The sequence below is a fragment of the Vitis vinifera genome, chromosome 5 (genome assembly GCF_030704535.1).
Source record: "Vitis vinifera cultivar Pinot Noir 40024 chromosome 5, ASM3070453v1".
NCBI classification, from domain to species: Eukaryota; Viridiplantae; Streptophyta; class Magnoliopsida; order Vitales; family Vitaceae; genus Vitis; species Vitis vinifera.
In genome coordinates, this window is record NC_081809.1 from 9,313,669 (window position 1) to 9,335,571 (window position 21,903).

At 31.2% G+C, this 21,903-nt stretch overlaps 2 protein-coding genes and 1 long non-coding RNA gene across 3 annotated transcripts; 2 read left to right on the forward strand and 1 right to left on the reverse strand.

Moving 5' to 3' along the window:
• Window positions 1-6,593: 6,593 nt before the first annotated feature.
• LOC109122634 (uncharacterized) lies at window positions 6,594-7,518 on the reverse strand. The gene is made up of 2 exons (XR_002030071.2): window positions 7,197-7,518; window positions 6,594-7,081 (listed from the first exon to the last, which is right to left on the reverse strand). It is a non-coding gene; the product is annotated as an uncharacterized LOC109122634 (long non-coding RNA).
• Window positions 7,519-14,979: 7,461 nt separating this feature from the next.
• Window positions 14,980-18,121, forward strand: LOC132253826 (uncharacterized). The gene is made up of 3 exons (XM_059737061.1): window positions 14,980-17,198; window positions 17,284-17,389; window positions 17,477-18,121. Exons 1-3 carry the CDS (start codon window positions 14,980-14,982, stop codon window positions 18,119-18,121), a joined length of 2,970 nt encoding a protein of 989 aa, XP_059593044.1.
• Window positions 18,122-19,132: 1,011 nt separating this feature from the next.
• On the forward strand, window positions 19,133-21,842 carry LOC104879298 (uncharacterized). The gene is made up of 6 exons (XM_059737062.1): window positions 19,133-19,595; window positions 19,739-20,458; window positions 20,541-20,651; window positions 20,750-21,151; window positions 21,244-21,480; window positions 21,585-21,842. Exons 3-6 carry the CDS (start codon window positions 20,541-20,543, stop codon window positions 21,840-21,842), a joined length of 1,008 nt encoding a protein of 335 aa, XP_059593045.1. The 5' UTR covers window positions 19,133-19,595; window positions 19,739-20,458.
• Window positions 21,843-21,903: the final 61 nt, after the last annotated feature.

Consider the following 21,903-nt stretch of genomic DNA (forward strand, 5'->3'; position numbering starts at 1 on the left):
CAAAACCTTCATCCTCCTCCTCGTTCTGGTTGCATAATTAGTCAATTGGTTAATTTTTCAGTAGTCATTGCTAAGCTAAGGTGAACCAATTGACTTTGGTCAATCGGTCAACTACTTTGGTTAACTACAACAAAAAAACATCAAAATATTGCTCAAATGATTTTAATAGCTCAGGTTGGCTCAAATTGAAAACTTAAGATTGAAAAAGTCTTTTTAATCATGAAAAAAACTCAAAACATAGGTTTTTATTCATAAGAAAAAAAAAATCAATCTCATTTTTCATAAAAATCATCAATAATGCATTAAATGAGTTCTTCCTCCTCTTCCTTCTCCTTCTTCTTCTACAAAACCTTCATCATCCTCATTTTTCTTCTTTTTCTTCTTCTTCTTAAAAATAGAAACTTTTTTCAAACTCCAAAACATGTTTGGCAAAATTTAGACAAAAAAACATAGGTTTTTATTCATAAAAAAAAAAAATCAATCTCATTTTTCATAAAAATCATCAATAATGTATTAAATGAGTTCTTACTCCTCTTCCTTCTCCTTCTTCTTCTACAAAACCTTCATCCTCCTCATTTTTCTTCTTCTTCTTCTTCTTCTTAAAAATAGAAACGTTTTTCAAACTCAAAAACATGTTTGACAAAATTTAGACAAAAAAAACAATTTTTTTGATAACTTATTTTAAAAATAGGATTTTTTTTTTTCTAATAACATATTTTAATTGTTTTCACTTGTTTTTCGATGATTTTTTAAAAAAAATAATTATACAAATATGGATAATAATTGAAAGTATATCACTGCAAATAAAAGTTATTTTTATGAAATATTTTGAAATATGGAAAATAGGTTGAGAACATTTCAAGTTCTCAAATTGATTTTTATTTTAAAAAACATTAGAGAACTACTTTTAGAAATTGTTCTCAAAAATTGGTTTTTGAGAATTGTCTTTACAAAACATTCTTAAATAGAACCTTAGTTTTTAAATGTCCATGTTAAGACATATTTCTCATTATTTGATCATACAAAGCTTACTTTAACATGCTTAAGACCATCAATATCCAATCTAAACTCTACCTTTTAAGCTCAATCCTTTGCACATAGCTTCTTGTTTATTAACCCATGGAGATCTTATTGCATATCATACTTGAAATTACATATTAAATCCAAGTTTTGTTTTGTTATCATTAAAACTTTTACTTAACTAAACCTTGGGATCTTCTCTTTTTTTTTTTTTTTTATGATGGCAAAGCCAAAGTTGTTAAAATGCTCCCCTTTAATGTATGCTCCGTTTGATTTTGGAAAATATCCAATAATATATATATATATATATATATATATATATATATATATATATTCATGGCTAAGCCCTTAGGACTCTCCATAGGGATCCAAACCTCGAGGTATTGATTGTCTTGCAACAACCAACACCAAGTAAATTCAAAGTATCATCAGTGGTAGGATTCGAACCCAGGACCATGTGGCACTTACCAGGACCACATTTTCCAACTTTAACAAAAATATTAAGAGTGTTGAAAATGATACATTCAAGAAATCAACAATAAGAAATTGAGCATGCATGTATATGATTATTTTAATAATAAGCAAATGATAAGAGATCAATAACAAAGAATATATATATACATATATAACATCAATGCCCATAGGGTTCCTAAAATAAATCCAAATCACAAGAGAGTAACATAATAATATTTCTCCCTCATCAACAAAAAGTCTCAAGAAATGATGGTAAAGGGAGTCATTAATAAATAAAAAAATAATGTCATCAATATAAATTTAAATAATACACATATCATCGGGTTTTTTTTTTTTTTTGAAATTATTTTTGTACATAAATTAAATTGTATTATGTTTTCCATTTTTAAAATCATTTTTCACAAGTAATTTGCTTGATCTTTTATGCCAAGCTCTTAAAGCTTGCTTTAAACCAAAAAAATCCTTCTTTAAATTTAAAGATATATTTTAAAAAATTATTACTAGAAAAAATTGGAGGTTTTCCGATATGGACATTTTCATTACCATATCCATTGCAAATGCACTTTTAACATTCATTTGGTATAAGCAAATATAAGTAGTATTCTACTTTAGTTAAGTCTAATTATGTTAGCAAAAGTTTCTTTATAGACCTTATTTTTGCTTGATTCAAGCCTTGAGCTACTAACCTAACCTTGTTTGTACCAAATTCATCGTTTTCATCAACTTTGCTTCTAAAAATATACCAATTCCAATTCCCAATTGAACATTAAGTTGAGGCAATAAATTAAGAAAGAACCTATTTAAATTTAGAGCTAATGCCCAAAATTCCATTTAGCCACTCATGATACTTTTATCATGATCAATAGCAGCATTGCTCACTTTCACCATCGCCAAATTCACTTATATGTTTGTTAGTTTATCATCTACATCTAACTATTATAGAATTTTTTTTTTTCTGGTTTTATTGAGACAAAAAATGAAGTCTAGAATAGAACAAGTGTTGGAAGAGTGTATGTACAAAGGTTTTTTTTTTCTTTACATTTTTAATTTTCTTATTTGGTTATTACCATAATGATGAAACTATTTTTCTCAATGGTCTAGATTTTCAATTTCCAATTTTGGTTGCTAAGAAAATAAGGAACAATTTTCATTGATTTTCAAGATTCATAGGTTCTGTTGTGCCAATGGAAGCTTTCATGCAAATAATGTTAGATCAAGAACACAAATATAAAATAATCAACACAAAGGTGCATGAGGTTTTAACTTGGTTCAGCCAAGCATGCCTACATCCACAGATGAAAGAGAATCATTCAACTATATAATAGAGAATATTACAAAGCATAAAATCAAATATAATTATTGAGTTCCCAAAACATCCCATGTTTCCCCAATCCTTGTATTCATACCCTACCACAAGTCTTCTCGCTCTATTGGGTATATATTGTTCTTCCTCACATCTCTATTTACCTCGTATAGTATCTAAAAATCCATCTCTATCTCATAACCTTTTCCCATGACCTAGAACATTTGTAGAGATATTTTCAAGAACCTTTCTTATTCTATAAATAAATAAAAAATCTAATATTACAATAATATATCAACTTAGAAAACATTTTATACAATATTCTTTACAAAAAATAATCTTTACTAATTAGGAATTTGGGACACTTCACAACTAGTTCACTGTTCGATTGTGAAAATGGAGGAATTATTGTTCTCCTATTTTCTAAATTTTCAGTTTCAATGTGTGGTCTTTAAGAAAATGGAGGATTTTTTTTTTTCCATTTTCCAAATTCTTTTAGTTCCTATGTTTAGTCATTAAGAAAAGAAATGGACTTTTCTTCTTATTTTCTTGATTCAATTTCCATATGTGACTCCTCTTAAAATGAAGAAAAAATAGTAAAGAAAAATAAATAAATATGGGTTTCTTAAGCTTAATCTTGTTACAACATATATTGTTGATTGATTGAACTTATATTTCTCATATCACTACAAGAAAAATGGTCATTGTTAACATATATTATCTTTACTTAAAGTAGTATATGTCAATATCTTTTATTTAAATGGGCAACTATAACATATAAAACTTAGTTAAAAGAAATAATGACATATATGAATTCCAGTGATTATTCCATGACTTATGACGATGCAACCTTGACAGAGAATTTATAAGTCAATATAAAATTAATATATTCATATGTAAAGGTATCTAAATAAAGGCAATAATGACATATGTGGAATTTGCTAAAATTTTCTTTAATTTATAGTAATACAATCTTGATAGAAAAATTATAAGTCAATATATAGAGTTAAAATATTTTTGTGTCAAGGTTGGTAAAAGCTATCTTGACAAATAATTTATAAGTCAATCTAATTTTATTAATAAATCTATCAAGGTTATATTAGTAAATATTGAAAATCTCACTTCTCATTTTTTTTCTTTTAATTCTTTTATTTTTCTTTTAATTCTATCTAGGCCCATTCCCATCTACAAGCAACTTGAAAGAAAATCCTAAGACAATAGGCACCATTAAAAATTTTGTGAAAAGTAAAAATAATTTTTATGAAAATTTATTGAATTAGATATTTATTCTCCATGCAAATATATATCCTTTATAGGGTTTTAATTTTTGTTTTTGTTTTTTTTTGTTTTTGTTTTTTTGCATTTTTTATGACATTTATTAAATGATGTAACATGACTTCCTTTTATTTTGTTTATTGTTGCAACCATAATAATGTACGCATGTAAAATGTATGCAGTCAGTGGTCTTTGTCACACATGGACAAATCATTTATAATGATATTTAGATTTAACAATTTGGTGTTATTTGTGCCTAATACTTAAATAGCCTCTGCAACTTGCACCCCAGTTACATAATACCATTTCAGAATTTCTACTAGTAGAGGGACATTTGGTGGGATAATAAAAATTATATGCCTAAATAAATGCCTTTGTGGGCAGTTTAAAGTTGCCCCAAATTATTTGAGTAAATTACAAAATCTCATAAATGCTCCAACGGGACCATTCAACTGTAAGTCCCAGAAATGACAACCAAAAAATATGTTTGTCAACCTTCTCATGGGATCATGCAAACATATGAGCGTGAGTTTAGTAGAATACTACAGCAAAAAATGCCAAACCCACAAAATAGAGGGTTATTGGCTACAGATTTAACATTCATGGATTCATCTCAATCCTGCTCAAGCTCCATATTAAGCTCCAAACCCTAATAAACCATCTAATTCAAGAAAAGCTAGAGGAATATTATATTTGCAAACTAGCGCATGTAGAGTTTAGCATGTCAAATGTAGTTGTAAGAAGTCTTAACTAATGTAGGTGAAATTTAGCTAAAATAAAATAAGGGTAAAATTGGCAGAATATAGTCACGTGTCCCTGAAATTTCTCTTGTATTTGGTGTAATAATTATGAACTTTAGCTGTCTGTGTGAAATTGATAATCCTTTTAAAAGTAAGAACTAGGAAACCGGTCTCATTTCTTACTTTGGAATGTTCATGTATTATTCATCTCATTATATGCAAACAGTTCTTATTTAATAAAGAAATTCCATGGGGTAGGACATGGGATTGGAAGCTCAATCTGAAGACTCATTCAAGGCTTCCACATCTGGTCAAGGGCGGCGCACTGATCTCATTTACAATGACCTGTTTCTTATGAAATACAAATTGTCCACTTACACTTCAAGGCGCCGCATCCTCACACGTACATCACAACACGCCAAAACATGGCCAACTCATACATCTGCATATTATTCTCCAAGGTAAGCTGTCAATAAACACAAGGATCATTGCTAAATTGTATCCCTGTTTCTACGTCCATTGTTTTTGTCCTGGTTTCGCTACCATTGATATGACTTCCAACAATGGAATATTATCTTTCGAAACAATAAGGAGAGAAACAATGGTATTCCCATTTCTCATTAATGGAAGAAACTTTCTGGGTGGTTTCTCCCCTTATTTCGGAGGGTTTTTTTTCCATATTCAGGAAGAATGGTGAACGTGTCTGCATTTGGGAAGCTTCATGTGTGTCCTGGTTTCATCAAAACTGATATGACTGACCATTCCTGTGCCCAATCCACCAAACAAATGGGCCCAAGTTGCAAAAGCCCCAACCCCACTTAAAGATCAGCTTTGAGGTGGACCAAGCAAAGCCCAATCCAAAAAATAATTGAACTTGGGTTGCAGCTAGAGCTCTTCCCATAGCCCTGGAGTAAAAAATAGAAAAATTCCATTAGAAGTCAAGAATTTTGTGCGACAAAGATAGAAAGTTAGAGAGAGAGTTGAATGGGCCAGCAACCCCCGCTCAATTCCTCAGAGAATGTGGCCTCACAAGTCTTTACAATGATGAGAAGGTTGTTTTGAGTCATACATTTATCCAAATAACCCTAAGAAAAAATTATTTCTAAATCGTAATTATTTTTTTAGATTTTAAACAAAAGGAATCAAGACATGTTGACCACAGATGATGAATTTTGGGTCGAAGTAGCCAGGTCCGCAGAAGGCTAACATGTCCACAAGACTGAGTTCAACATTGGCCTCGTAAATAAAATCATCATTTAATTATTCATATGAGTATCCACAAAGTGCTTGTTCTCACTATTCTCACCATCCTCATTATCCTTTCCGCAATAGTAGCTTCATTGTACACGATGTCCTCATCCTCGTCCATATCTGACACCCTCCTTTCTACTATATTTTCACCCTTTTTTACGTGTCACTGTCACCCTAATATCAGAAGCTTGACACTTTATGAACTGAAATTTATTTGGATGTTTAAATTGCATCAAAATTAGAATTTTTTTAGATTAAAAATAGTTTGAAACTCAAAAGTAGACTAAATCAGTATTAAAACTTTTCGGACCAAAATTTGTTTAGATTAACTATATTGTTTTTCCTTTTCCTCACAACTATAATTTTTTGAATTTTTTTCATCAAGTGCACAAACTCCAAATTAAGAGAGACTTGAAGTGCTGGATTTGTTCATAAATTTAATTGTGTATAAAGGAAAAACCAATGCATTTAGTTTATCTAGAGAGAACTCAAAAAAAATATAATTACGGGTAAAGAAGAAACCAACATAATTATTCTATACCAATTTTAATTTAAGAAATTTAGTGCATGCTTGTACATAGTTCTTATTTTTTATTTGAAATAGAAAGTCTTACATAAAATATTAGAATTTTTATCACAACTATAATTTTTTGAATTCTTTTCATCAAGTGCACAAACTCCAAATTAAGAGAGACTTGAAGTGCTGGATTCATCATTGCACCAGGAACAATATCAATTAGCATACCCAATAAATTCTTGAGCAACGTCGCTAACGCACAGGTATGGTCGGTCCCCAACGGGTGTTTTTTTTTTCAAAGAAACAACACACACCCCGACACCAGCGTTATTCTTTCTCCTTCTTGACGCCGTCGTCATTCCTCTCTAGGCATTCTCGACGCTGGGAGCCGCTGCTGCCATTTCTATCATTGTCCATGTCGTCATCCCCCCATGACAAACACAAGACCTGACTGCATGACTCCATCGGGTATTTAAAACATTGATATAATTTTTTTTTTCCCTTTTCCAGAAAAACCCACCAAAAAACACCCATAAGCATAAATCTTGAAATACTCTTTTAATTCAACAATTAATATCTAAAACAAGAGCTGAACAATAGTTGCATGTCGACTTACCCGTGGTGACTTCCGATGGAGTTGACAACTGAGTTCGACATGATGAGCCAAAAAACGTTCGGGTCGAGCCATCCCAGCCACCTCTTCACTGATCATTTGCTGCATATTGAAAGTGCTATGGTGTTCAGTTTGAAGGAAAGAAGAGACGGAATCACAGTGAGGCTGGGAAACTGCTATGGTGTTCAGTTTGAGGAAAGAAGAGACAGAATCACAGTGGCGGTGCTGATCAAAATGTGCATGTGCGGAGGGATAGGGAGGGAGAATTAGTGGATGGCAAGCATGGATGGCTATTCATTGTGACAGATGGATTTTGGGCAGCCCAAAGCATGGGCTGTGATAGAAGAAAGACGGTTGATGTGAAGGTGGTAGGGATAGGTTTTTTGATTGCCTATAAAGGATAGGCTGTTGCAGGGTATGGCATGGCCTGACATACTTGTCTTGAGCAACTAAAAATAAGCTTTAAAGAGAGGGTGGTATGGCTCATGGGTTAAGATACGTTTTCAGCCATATCAAATAGCAAGAAAACACGATTGATGGGTGAGAGAAATGGGAAGCTAGGCTAACTACCTATGGAGACTATTGTTGGATGGTTGACGCTTGGGTTAGATTAAGGTGTGTTTGCCTTGTTTTAAATTATATGAAGGCTAAATATAAATACTTCATAAAAGCATACAAGTTACATTTTTTTTTTATTTAAAAAATTAATTTATTTTATATTTTGATGTGTGAATTTTAATATCATATATGGACTTTACTTATGATTCATGATATCTAAAAATAATAATTATCTTGACATGTTTATTATAAAAAAAATAACACATTTTATTTTATATTTTAAGACATGAATTAGATAATCATAATCAACTCAAATTTTACTTTTGTTTTTGGTTCATAAAGTATTAAAAGGAGAACTGCTTTGATATATTAATAAACTCAAATCTTTATTTTGATTTAGGATTCTTGTAATGTTAAAAAGGAAAATTATTTTATCATAAAATAAATCTTAGAATATATATTTAATAACTTTAACATATTATTTTTCAATTGAATCATTCAATATATTGATTAATAGCTCAATTTCTATAATTTATAAGATAAAGTTAACAAATTAAAAAAAACTTGAATCTTATTAATTTATTTAAAAAAAACAAAAAAAAAACTCATTCCAATTCATTATCAAAACTCTTATTGCAATTCATATTTTTAAAGAAAATGAAATCAATAATATATTATTTTAAAACATGAATTTATTTGTAAGAATTAAGGTTTTAGAATTCTAAACAAACTTAAATATGTTGTAAATCAATAAGAAAAAAAAAAAAAAAACAAAGTCCTAAACTAAGAATTAAGGGTAACTACAGACAAAATTGGGATCCACTTAGTCTCTCCAAAATATCTCATTAAAAATCTAAAACTAGTGATCGATATAGTCTTAGTGAACCATCAATAAGAGTTCAAAACAACTCAAAAAATGACTACAATTGCACACTAAAGGGTAAAAGAATATAGGAAAACAATCCTATATGGAATGTGTCAAGAGAACAAAATAGAGGATTTATAATATTCTAAGAAAAAAAACACGTTACCATATACATAATCACTTGGTAAAAAATGTTTTCATTAGGATTATACTTAAAATGCTAATATATAAATTAAATAAGATGTAGAAATTCATTATGTTTCTTATATATTATTGTATTAGGATGGCATATTAAATTATAAATAAGAATTTATTGGAAAACAAATATAAATCGTGTTTAACTAACTATCAAATGAAAACTAGATGGAGCTAAATATAATTTTACAGTATTGTGTTTTCCTTTATTTGTATTTTATGATTTTTGATTTATTTAATCTTTTCGTGTATTTTTTTTTTAAATATGGGCAAAATTTTCTCTTAAGAAGTTCCCTATGAGAAAACAATTGTATGATAATGATGTTAATTTCTAAAAATAATTTTTAGTTTTTAAAAATGAAACTATAGTTTGAATGGTAGTAGTATTAGAAAATATTGTTATGATTGACTAACTTGTCTTATCTAGTAAAACAAAATGTTCTCTCTCCAAGTACAAGATGTCTGTTTTGAGATTAGTTTATTTTTATTTTTTTTCATTTTCTCTCTTTTTAATCTTTCTTTTTGTTTTACGATTCTCTATGTGTTTGTCTTTACATTTATTATAATAATTATAAGAGATGGATGAATGCACCTCCTTATTTAAATTTTAATTTTGGGTGTTTAATGGTTAAGTTGTAATACTATTATATATTATTTCAGTTCTTCAAAGTACATTGATTTTTCTCATTCCCCATTTAAAAAAAATAGATTAATATAATGAGCTTTAAAATTTCATTTTCATCTTGAATTTTTCAAATGAAATGTCTTGTTAAGAAAATTAGGGGAGAGAAAATGGAAGAATATGAAATTAAAAAAAAATTATATTAAAACTGTATAAGTCCTTTTTTGGTATGTTATGTAATTTAAATTTATATATATTTTATATTAGAAAATGTAGTTTTTTTTAAAATATCCTATTATTCCAAATGGTGGTCTTGGTAGTGAGATACTAAATGAATATATATTTACTTAATTCCAAAACTGCAAGAAGCATGACAAAGAGTTCATTGAAAAATAAATTGGACATGTTATCCTCCCAGCCAGCAAGTGTAAATTCAATGTTAGAGAAGGTTAGGAGCCTTGGAGGTAGTGGATTCACGTCATCATCATCCTAACTATTGAGTGCTATCAAGTGCTTATTGGCTGCATGACTAATGGGAAGTGGAGAATTGTTATTCTTAATAATTATTTATATAGAGTGAGGAAAATTGTTCTCATAATTTGTTTTTTTTATCTCTACTAAATCTAAAAATCAAAAGGTCATCCACTTCACTGGCTCGGGCATCAAGAAGCCATTTCTAAAGTTGCCTTCCAGATATCTCTACTAAATCTAAAAATCAAAAGTCCACCCACTTCTCTGACTCGGGCATCAAGAAGCCATTTCTGAAGTTGCCTTCCAGACAAGAGAATCCCTAAAAAGGCCCTTGTTTTCCTCTGCCACTCTCATTCCTCCCAGGTACTAATCTAATCAGGTTATTATTATTATTATTATTATTTTTGCAATCCTTGTTTGATTCCTAAGAAAATCCATCCCCCATTCGATTTCCGGGAAGATTCATCCTCCTTTGATTTCCGAGAAAATCCACGCAAAACCCCCAAGGAAAACCAAAAATATTGCTTTTTTTTTTGCTCCCTGTGTTTTCTGGATTTGTTCTAGGGGTCTCTTTGCTTTTGTGCCATTGGATTTAAATTTCCTGAACCCTAAATCCACGATTTTTGACCCAGGCTGAAAAACACAACCTTGGCCTGCAAATCATGATAAGCTTACCGAATAGCATCTTATGTTTTTTTTTAAAAAAAAAAACGACGGATAGCTTTTGTATCCCGCCTTGGTTAGGATTTACTGTTCATATTTTAATTTCCGAAATTGCCCTTTATTTTATAAATTTCTGAAATATTATATATATATATATATATATATATTTGCTTTTTTTTTCTTCTCCCTGCGTTTTGAGTCTCTGCCGCCGTCGCTGTTGCCACCGCCGCTCCCCTGTTCGTTTTCCGGGAACCATGCAAACAAAAGAAATTGCTTTTTTTTTTGGCTCCCGTGTTTTATGGATCTCCTCCCTCATTCTTTTTCCGGGAAAATTCACCCTCGTTTGATTTCCGAAAATATCCATACAAAAACCCCAAGGAAAACAAAAAAAAATGCATTTTTTTCTCCCTAATTTCTCTAGATCTGTTGTCGCCGCCTGCTCTTGTGTTTTCAAGTGTCGCCGCGCCACCCCACCCTCCGGCATTCGTTTTTCGGGAACCATGCAAACAAAAAAAATTGCTTTTTTTTTGCTCCCGTGTTTTCAACTCCATCGCTGCCGCCCTCTCCTTCCCCTCCTCCCCCTTGCATTCGTTTTCCGGGATGGTTGCAAACCAAAAAAATTGCTTCTCCCATTTTTTGCTCCCGTGTTTTCTGGATCTGCCGCCGTCGTCCCCCCTCCCCCCTCGCATTCGTTTTCTGCCGCCGCCCCGCCCCATCCTCGTTTGCTTTCCGAGAAAATTCTTGCAAAACCCCCAAGGAAAACCAAAAAAATTGTTGTTTTTTTGCTCCCCATGTTTTTTGGATCTTGGATCTGCCGTGCGCCCCCAAGAGAGAAAAAAAAAAAAATTCCGGTAGGGAGACCCCTAACCCCAAGAGAGAGAAAATTTTTTTTCCGGTGGGAAGCTTTAAGGGTAATTTCGGAAATTAAAATTCAAAACCATATATTTATCATATGGAAGCCTATACACAACTTTCCCCTTTATAAATATGACTTAAGCTTGAATCTAAATTGATAGAATAAATAAAGTTAATTTTTGTATCATACATCCTAATAATGACAGAAAGTAAAATCCAAAACTAAGTCACTTTAATTTAAAAGAGATTTCATTTTAATATAAATTCATATAAAATATTTAAATAGATTCAATATAATTCTTATAGATGAATTAAAATAGTATTTTATTTAGAATTATTATGAAAGCAATGAAAAAACTTTGTATTAAAAAAATATGACAAATTTTATGGTAAAATTATTTATTAATAAAAATGTGTATCTATAAAAAAGATAAACATGAAATATGAAACTTCTAAAATTATTGAAAGAAAAAGATTATAAATGAATATCATAAATAAATTAAAATGGATATTTTATAATTTTAATGTATTTATTACAAAATTCATTATAAAATATTTTATTGCTATGTAATAATGGTCCAAAATTTCCAACCCATTATAGAAATAAAGCAAACCTTTGTCAAACTGCATTGGTACTTAATGATGATCTTATTTTTTAGCCTAAAAGTACAATAAGAAACATGAAACCTAAAAGAGAAAAAAACCAACAAACAAGGGGAAAAAGAACTAAGAGTTTTAATGGAAATTGGTGATGTTCCTTCTCAAATATCAAAGACTAGTTCAGGTGCCAGTTTCAAAGTATTAAAATTTTAGTATGCATATTTCTAACTCTTCATCTATTGCACTTTCCTCCATTGATAACTCATTTCCACACTATTTGTTTGCTTTAAAGATATTCAATCTAGGGACATAAGGATTTTTTTTTTTCCATCTCCTTCTTCATTCTCTACTCAAAGATCTAAGAGAAGCTTTTACCTATTCCAGCTACTGTTTTCCATTTGATGTTCTATTTGTATGTAGTTAACAAGTTTGTCTGCATCTAAAAAAAGCTTTTGCCTATTCTAGCTATTGTTCTCCCTTTGATGTTCTATTTGTTGTTTAAAAGTTTATCTCCTTGTACCAAAAATGCAGGTCCTCTTAATCATGGGTTAGCTTTTTAATCTCTCAATCACTAGAGGACAATTTCAAGGGACAAGTCTTGTTAAGGTGATTCTTTACTCTCTCCGGTTTCTCTTTCTCTATACTTTGCAATGAAACTCTAACTTCTCAATACTTTATTTTTTTTAAAGGAAAATGAACATAACTAATCAAACTTGCAATTGAGTTATTAGGTGGTTAGTAGATTTGGTCTAGTAGGTGGGTTTACTTTGGATTTAATTTGATTCCATTGAATGTGAGGTTATTTAATGAGTTACAATTTTTTTTAATGGTATATATATCAAAATCATATGGTCTTCAAGTCTAGAAACCATGTTTGGATGCCATAAAAAGAGCAATGAACTTCATAACTATTGGGATATTGCCTAAGAAAACTCTCTTTCCTGTTAAATAATCACTTGTGGTATTCAAAACTTTCAGCAATTATATAATGTGGATCAAGTAGAGTTAACCATTCAAAGAAACGAGATCTCTATTGTTTCCAACACTAAAATAGCTTGTATCAAATTGGTGGCTAATTGAACTTGTCAATAACACTAATATATGCTTTGTGTCCTTAAACCTCATAAGAATCAACAACTCTTGTGACCTACTAAATCCAAAAAAAAAAATTTATATGATGTATGATTAGGGATATGTTATGAAAAGACTAAACTCCTTTGATTATGAATTTCCACATTCTTTGACATTTTCTTTTTAAAATATTACTATCTCTAATTTTTTTTTTCGAAGGACAAAGGCTCATTGTTATTACATATTATTATTATTATTTAACTTGCTCATTAGTATTGTAAAGAATATTGCTTATTTTAGAAACTTAAATGGCCTACATTATCATCTATGTATGGGTTTGCCTGTGAAGTTGATGACTTTATATTTTGAGTATTAACTTCTGTTTTTTTGTTGCCAAGTCTAATGAAATTTCCCTACTCATGAGTTTTCAAGTAAATATATTTCTTTTTTCTTCTACTAGGCAAATAACAAATATGTTAAATGATTTAAATGTATTACATTTTAATGTGTTTAGGATACTTAGATAGGATTTAAATAAGTTCATGGATGAAACATTAGAGTTCCCATTCTAGCATCCTTGTATGACAAAAAAATTCTCTTATTACATGCTAAGGACATTTAAGTTGTCAAAGAATGAAAATGGTTCATTGATAAACAACTTTGAAGTTGACAACTTCTAAATTTGTCTAGCATGTGAATGAGACTATTTTTTTTCTACAAATGATGCTTGAATTGTCCAATTGGACAATATAAGGAAAACATAATATCTTTGAAGTTACGCTCTTATGCTTGGTTCATTTTTTAGAAATTTCGACAGTCGTTCCTTTTGTTCTCTGGGTGCATATTTGGACAAGGCTGAATAATATGCCTTCTCCATTTTGTGTACTTGGAGAACTATAGGGAAATGCTGCCGAAATTTTTCTAAAATGAAACGAAACATAATAGTTGTTGACATGTAGGGATTATGTATTCCTATATGGGATAGGAACCACCACCTAAACTAGGAAGTTGGAGATGTTAGAATGCATAAGACATGTAGTATAAGTTGATATTAGTTTAACAAGATAGAATCATGAGAGCTAATTATCTTTCTTGGTTTAATATTTTGATATATAATTTTATTTTAATTTTACAGAAATATGCATAATAAATTATCTTTGACGATTCGAGAGTGAATAAAGACTTAAACAAATGTAAGATATATTTATTTCTCATTTGCATGGTAGCACATCAACTAGATAGGATCATAATTCTATAAGAGAACCACATTTATTACTTTGGTTCAATACCTAATGAAATTAAATGTATTTAATAAGATGAAATATCATGAAGTAATAGAAATTTTAAATTGATAATTTGTGGTATTAACTACAATGACATGAATTGAATAAGACAATTTTTATAATTAACTACCCCATTTTCATATACTTGTAGACAACATGGATATATTACATGATGAATCATTTTGATATATGATACAACATTAACATTTCAAAAGTGTTAAAACAATTGCTTTTGTAGACAAAAAAAAAAAAAGGTCTAATGCATAGAGCAAGAGCCCTTACTCTTAACAAGTTGATTCTAATGTTAAAATTCCTCATGATTAATTCATTGTGTATTTGAATCATAGAATGGATCGAAGTTGGATGTCTAAAGATAGAATGTCAAGGGAGTACGAGGAAGGAGTTGAATACTTCATTAATTTTGCATTAGAACATTGTCCCAATCAACGTGGAATTCGTTGTCCTTGTATGCGATGTGGAAACTTAATACATCATACACCTAACAAGATTCGGGAACATATGTTTTTCAATGGAATTGACCAGAGTTATTGTACATGGTATTGGCATGGAGAAGCAGGTCCTACTAGTAGCCAACCAACTGAAATGGCACAACGTTATGACACGATGGATTGTGGTGATGTTGCTAGTACAGTAGAAATGGTTCATGCTATAGAAGATGAGTTTATGACAGACCCAATGTCATTTAAAAAATTGCTTGAAGATGCTGAAAAACCTTTGTATCCTAGTTGTATAAAGTTCACAAAACTTTCTGCACTAGTTAAATTGTACAATGTGAAGGCACGGTATGGGTGGTCAGATAAAAGCTTCTCAGATTTACTCCAAATATTAGGGGATATGCTGCCGGTCAACAATGAGATGCCCTTATCCATGTATGAGGCAAAGAAAACATTGAATGCATTAGGGATGGAATACAAAAAGATACATGCATGCCCAAATGATTGCATACTATACAGGAATGAGTTAAATGAAGCATCTTCATGTCCTACTTGTGGAATGTCAAGGTGGAAGGTAAACAAGGCAGGGGCAAGAAACACTAAGAGGATTCCTGCAAAAGTGTTGTGGTATTTCCCACCCATCCCTAGGTTTAAGAGGATGTTTCAATCTCCCAAAATAGCAAAAGACTTAAAATGGCATGCACAAGGAAGAGAAAATAATGGTAAACTTCGACACCCAGTGGATTCCCCAACATGGCAACTAGTGAACCAAATGTGGCCTGAATTTGCTTCGGATTGTAGGAACCTTAGACTTGACATTTCAGCAGATGGTATCAATCCTCATAGCTCCATGACCAGTAGGCATAGTTGTTGGCCTGTTCTCACAATAACTTACAACCTTCCCCCTTGGTTATGCATGAAGAGGAAATTTATGATGTTATCTTTACTAATATCAGGACCACGACAACCTGGTAAGGATATCGATGTTTATTTGGCACCATTAGTCGATGATTTGAAAACATTGTGGGAGGTAGGGGTGACAGCCTATGATGCACATCAACAAGAGTTCTTCACATTAAAGGCTATTTTGTTATGGACGATTAATGATTTCCCTGCATATGGAAACTTGTCTGGGTGCACCGTTAAGGGATATTATGCTTGTCCAATATGTGGTGAAGAAACAAATTCACATTGGCTAAAACATGGGAATAAGAACTCATACACCGGGCATAGAAGATTTCTTCCATGCAACCATCCATTTAGAAAGCAAAAGAAGGCATTTAATGGTGAACAAGAGTTTAGGTTACCTCCAAAAGAACTTACTGGAGATGAAATATTTACAAAGGTTGATATGATTCATAACTCATGGGGGAAAAAAAAAAAGGCTAAACAATGTGAATCCTTTGCTAATCCGACAAGTTGCTGGAAAAAGAAGTCTATATTTTTTGAACTTGAATATTGGAGATATTTTTATATCCGACACAACTTGGATGTCATGCATATAGAGAAGAATGTTTGCGAGAGCATCATTGGAACTTTGCTTAACATTCCAGGTAAAACAAAGGATGGAGTAAAGTCTCGACTTGATCTTCTCAAAATGGGCTTAAGGCCTGACTTAGCACCAAGGTTTGGGTTGAAGCGAACTTATCTTCCTCCTGCATGCTATACTCTTAGTAGAAAGGAGAAGAAAATAGTATTGCAGACTTTAGCTGATTTGAAGGTTCCAGAATGTTATTGTTCAAACTTTAGAAACCTTGTGTCCATGGAAGAGCTAAAGCTTAATGGTCTTAAGTCCCATGATTATCATGCACTTATGCAGCAACTACTACCAGTAGCAATAAGATCCGTGTTGCCTAAGCATGTCAGATATGCCATTACAAGATTGTGTTTTTTCTTTAATGCACTTTGTGCAAAGGTGGTGGACGTGTCAAGATTGAATGATATACAACAGGACATAGTGGTGACTTTGTGCTTGCTAAAGAAGTATTTTCCACCTTCCATCTTTGACATCATGCTTCATTTAACAGTGCATTTGGTAAGAGAGGTTAGATTATGTGGACCAGTGTATATGAGATGGATGTACCCATTTGAAAGGTACATGAAAGTCCTCAAGGGTTATGTTCGAAATCATAATCGTCCAGAAGGGTGCATTGCTGAGTGCTATATCGCAGAGGAAGCCTTAGAGTTTTGTACAGAGTATTTATCGGGCATGGATGCAATTGGGATTCCTTCTAGTATGAAAGATGAATGGAAATGTGGGAAACCATTACTTGGTGGTCGTGCAATAACTATTCATGATTATAAATTGGTGGAGCAAGCACATCATTATGTTCTACAAAATACAACCATTGTACAACCGTTTATTGAGTAAGTGTCATATATGTGAATATATGATTTTAAAACTTTAACTAATGTTTATACAAACCATGACTTGCCTATTTTTGCTTGATAGTGAACATATGAAATATTTGAAGACAAAATATCCTCGTCAATCAAAGAGAGTAAAGTGGCTAGAGGATGAACATGTGCGCACATTTAGTCATTGGCTTAGAAAAAAGGTATGAAACTATTCATACTCCCCTTAAAATTTAATGCTTACAAAATTTAAATTACATTAACTTACATATCATTAATGAACCTTACAGGTTTCAGATGACATAAGTAAGAAAGAACCTATTGAAAAGGAACTTAAGTGGCTGGCACAAGGACCAAGACAACAAGTTCTTACGTACCCTGGATATATCATTCATGGTTGTCGTTACCACATCAAGAACCGTGATGAGGCACGAGTCAACCAAAATAGTGGTGTTAGTATTGTGGCATCGACCATGCAAATTGCAAGTTCCAAAGATAAGAATCCTGTGCTTGGTGACATGTGTTTTTATGGCATTATCACAGAGATATGGGACCTTGATTATAACATGTTTAACATTTGTGTTTTTAAGTGTGATTGGGTTGATAGCAAGAATGGTGTCAAAGTTGATGAGCTTGGTTTTACATTAGTTGATTTGAGCAAGATAGGACATAAATCAGATCCTTTCATTTTGGCAACGCAAGCTCAACAAGTTTTTTATGTAGAAGATCAAGTTGATCCAAGATGGTCTATTGTATTATCAAGGCCAAAAATGGAGTTGTTTGACATAGAAGGTGATGACAACATAGCCGACAATTGTATGGAGCATCACCCATTTGCGAATGGGATGCCTAATATTAAGTCTTTTGATGAAGTTGAAGATTATGATGAAATTTGTATGCGTACTGATTGTGAGGGGATTTGGATTGAAAATTAAGCTTAATACTTTTTTTTGGTTGTGATTGTGATTACTAAGTGTATTATGTGATTTTTGAGTTATTGTTAATATACAATATGATGCTCAACAATGTTATGTTTTTATTTTATTCTTGTCAAATATATTTTTATTGTTATATACTTGCTAAGCTATTCTAAATAAATGTAGTTAGCATCATATTTATATATTTTGAATAGTTTGAACTTTCATTTGAGCTTAATTGATATGTAGTTAAATAAATGTTGCTTATATGTTGATATTGCATGTTTAATTTAAGATTAGACAAGATAAAGCCATTACTCACTTATTTCATATTGATTCAACTTTTAAATAATTTAAGGGGTAATTGCAGTGAAGGTTTCCATAGATTTGAATTAAAAACTTTAAATCAAAGTGTTAAACTACGTACTATGCAAAACAAAGCAAAAGGTTTTATGAGAAGATAGATTGAATCCACCAACCCATAATGAATCGGTTTGAAACATTAATAAATAACATATATGAATTAACTGTAAACATAATAACAACCTACCTTATATGAAGTTGATCTTCGTTAGGAGTCATCTAACAATGGAAAAATATGTTTTAATTGATAGTTGAATATTCTTATTTCCAACTGAAACGGTGTATGAATACCATAATTTTTATTTTCTTGCTCCTTCCTTTGTTTTAGGTCACTTGTTTATGCTAGAGAACAAAACTTTTGAGAGATAATTGATCAAGTTGATAACATTAGTTTTAAAAAATTCAAATAAAGTTTCATTAATGTGAATTTGGTGGATTTTTGACTTTATATGAATTTAGAGAAAATCTTCTTCAATTTATTTTACTTCAACGAATGTAGTCTTTGGTTTGTTATTGTTAACTATTAGTGACATTACTCCATCCTCAATATTGTGTAAGTGAAGCCATGTATCCTAGAGTCATTAAAGTTAAGGCAACCACATCTCATTACATATGATTAATACTTATATACTTAATAGTAGGAAAATCAAACACCTTGCAATGCATCCTCAACCCACACTCTTAAACTTCATTTTATGAGTATTGCATCCTAACTAGAAACATGCATTCCAATTAGGACCTTATAACAGTAGTGACTAAAATAGATGTAATTTAACTAAGCTATAATGGTAGAATGTGTGTGTGTGTGTGTGTGTGTGTTTATAAGATAAGTCATGGTAATTTTCTTTAAACTCGATGATATGTTGTTGTTGAGGTTTAGCAATAGATTAGCCTATTAATTTTATGCATATTTCATAATCAACATTTAAGATTAATTTTCATGTATTGCAAAGTTTGTACAACAATGATTTATTCATACTTATGAAATCATTTCGTAACTAATTTCTTTAGATTTAGTTGAGATACATTTTCAAGTGTTGTTTATTATTGCCTAATTCTGAATTATTTGGGAACTTGGGAGAAAAGTGCTACATTTTTACGGATGGCTCCAAGAAGAGATAAAAAGCAGGTAACTATTAAAATATCATGTTTTACTTTTGAATGTAAGATATATATATATATATATATATATATATATATATATATATATATATATATATATATATATGTATGTATTATTAGATTAATCATATTCTTTTGATTGTCATGTAGATGGATGAAAAGGAAGGAAAACAGAAGATTACTTCACCAAAAAGGTTAAGAGGCCCAACTTTAAAACCTGAAATTGCTAAAAAGAGAAGTGAAGGACTGAAAATTGACATTCAATATAATGATGATGGTGAGGGAGTGGGTGAGGGATATGTACAGCTTGTATCATACATGGGTGTGTTAGCACGAACCATGGTGCCAGTTTATCATACTGATTGGAGAGTAGTGCCTATGGAATTGAAGGAGAAATTATGGGATTGCGTTAAGGTATATAGAAATCTATTGAAATTATTTTTCTATATTTTGTGTAGACTGACATGATTATTAAATAATCAATATCTTCTTATAAAGTATGTAGTAATCTAATGAAATTATTTTCCTTTATTTTGTGTAAATAATCAAGATCTTATATTTTAGGGTGCATTCTTGGTTGATGAGAATAGCAAAAACAACGTCATATCATCCATTGAGACTAGCTTTAGGTCATTCAGGCACAGATTGACAAAAGAGTATATCCTGCCTTATAAGGATAAGCCCGAGTATCTTTTGCAGCCACCAACTGAATATAATTACATTCCAATTGAAGACTGGAGAAAGTTAGTAGCTAATAGGTTGTCAAAAGAGTTTCAAGTTAAATCAAAAAAAGGAAAAGAAAGGAGGGCAAAATACGTTTATATTCATCGAGTGAGTAGGAAAGGATATGCAGGACTTCAAGAAGAATTGGTAAGTTGAATTAGTATATTTTATTTTGTTGGACATTTACTTTTGTAAAGTTTAATTACTTCACTTTTTTTTTTTTTGATAGATGCAAAAGACAGGTTCGAGGAAACCTATTGATAGATGGGTCTTGTGGAAGCTAGCAAGATTGAAAAAAGGTGAATATGATGAAGTTACGAGGCCTGTAGTGGAAAAGATTGTAAGTTGTCAAACCTATACTTAGTTTTAGTCAATTTCATTTGTTTTTTTTTTTTTTTTTGTAATATGACTTTTGAAGTATCTTATATTTTTTTGGAGGATGAGTTGACAAAGGCTGTTGAGGAAGGGAAGATCACATGTGTTGGCCAAAAGGATATCCTCACTTTAGCATTGGGTACATTAGAGCATCCTGGACGGGTTAGAGGAAAAGGTGGAAAAAAAAAGCCCAAACAATTCTTCAACACACCAAAACCCACAAAAACTCTTGAAGAGGAGGAATGTCAAAGGATGTTAATGGAGAAAGTCAAGAGCTTGGAAGAGGAGATCATTGCTTTGAAAGCTGGAAAAAAAGAACCCCTCACACCCCGCTCTAAAGTGAGCAGCACAAACATAAGGAAACAATTGTTGCAACATGAAGAAATAGGAGGGAAGACTCATGATAGTGCTCATGTGGAGAACCTATCAGCACAAGGGACTCGAAAAGCTTCTCCACTAACTCAGGTATATATGCCTTTTTCTAAGTTAAATTTATAAAAACAATATATAAAATAACTATAATGAAAGACTAAGGATTACAAAATATGTTTTTACAGGTTTATAAATGCAAATTAGCTCTTGAAACTGAAGATAACATCGTTGCATATGGAACTTATTTACGAGATTCACAGATTTCCATTGATGGTGCTGATATATTAGTGGTCATCCTTTACCCTCTTCAACCTAATGCACTTCTTCCATTCCCACTTTCTGAAAACATTAGGACAATAAGGGAGGGTGTTGGATATGAGGTTTTGTGGCCTATTGCATTTGTGATAAATGATGATGATGAGGTGAATAACGTTATATCCAAACTTTCAAAGTTGAGTTATATTTTCCTACACTCTTGGTTTCTTTATTTTTCATTTTAATGCCATGCATCTATTTATGTGTTTAGGATGTTGGCAAGAGGAAGAATAAAATGAAGAAGATACAAGCATCCCCAAAGAAAATCAAATATGAGAATCCTAGAGATGTACAACTATTTTCTAAAACAATTTCAGCAATGTTGGAGGGTAAACCGGCACCCAAAGTTGACTTTCCAATCAATGTTTTTGGGATGAAATTTCAAACTTTCCTCTTGACAAGTGAAATGAATGATGTAATTTCTGCAAAAGAGTTGACTATGAATTGCATATGTTTCTATATTTGGTGAGATTTTGTTGTAAATTTTTATGTTACATTCATGATATAAATAAGTAGAAGTTGTTTTTTTT

Bases quoted from the DNA above. Each gene is read 5' to 3' on its own strand.
- LOC132253826 (XM_059737061.1), top strand. From the start codon at position 14,980: ATGGCACAACGTTATGACACGATGGATTGTGGTGATGTTGCTAGTACA. The intron at 17,199-17,283 runs GTAAGTGTCATA...TTTGCTTGATAG, and splicing joins ATTGTACAACCGTTTATTGA to TGAACATATGAAATATTTGA. The intron at 17,390-17,476 runs GTATGAAACTAT...TGAACCTTACAG, and splicing joins GTCATTGGCTTAGAAAAAAG to GTTTCAGATGACATAAGTAA.
- LOC104879298 (XM_059737062.1), top strand. From the start codon at position 20,541: ATGCAAAAGACAGGTTCGAGGAAACCTATTGATAGATGGGTCTTGTGG. The intron at 20,652-20,749 runs GTAAGTTGTCAA...ATTTTTTTGGAG, and splicing joins GGCCTGTAGTGGAAAAGATT to GATGAGTTGACAAAGGCTGT. The intron at 21,152-21,243 runs GTATATATGCCT...ATGTTTTTACAG, and splicing joins AAGCTTCTCCACTAACTCAG to GTTTATAAATGCAAATTAGC.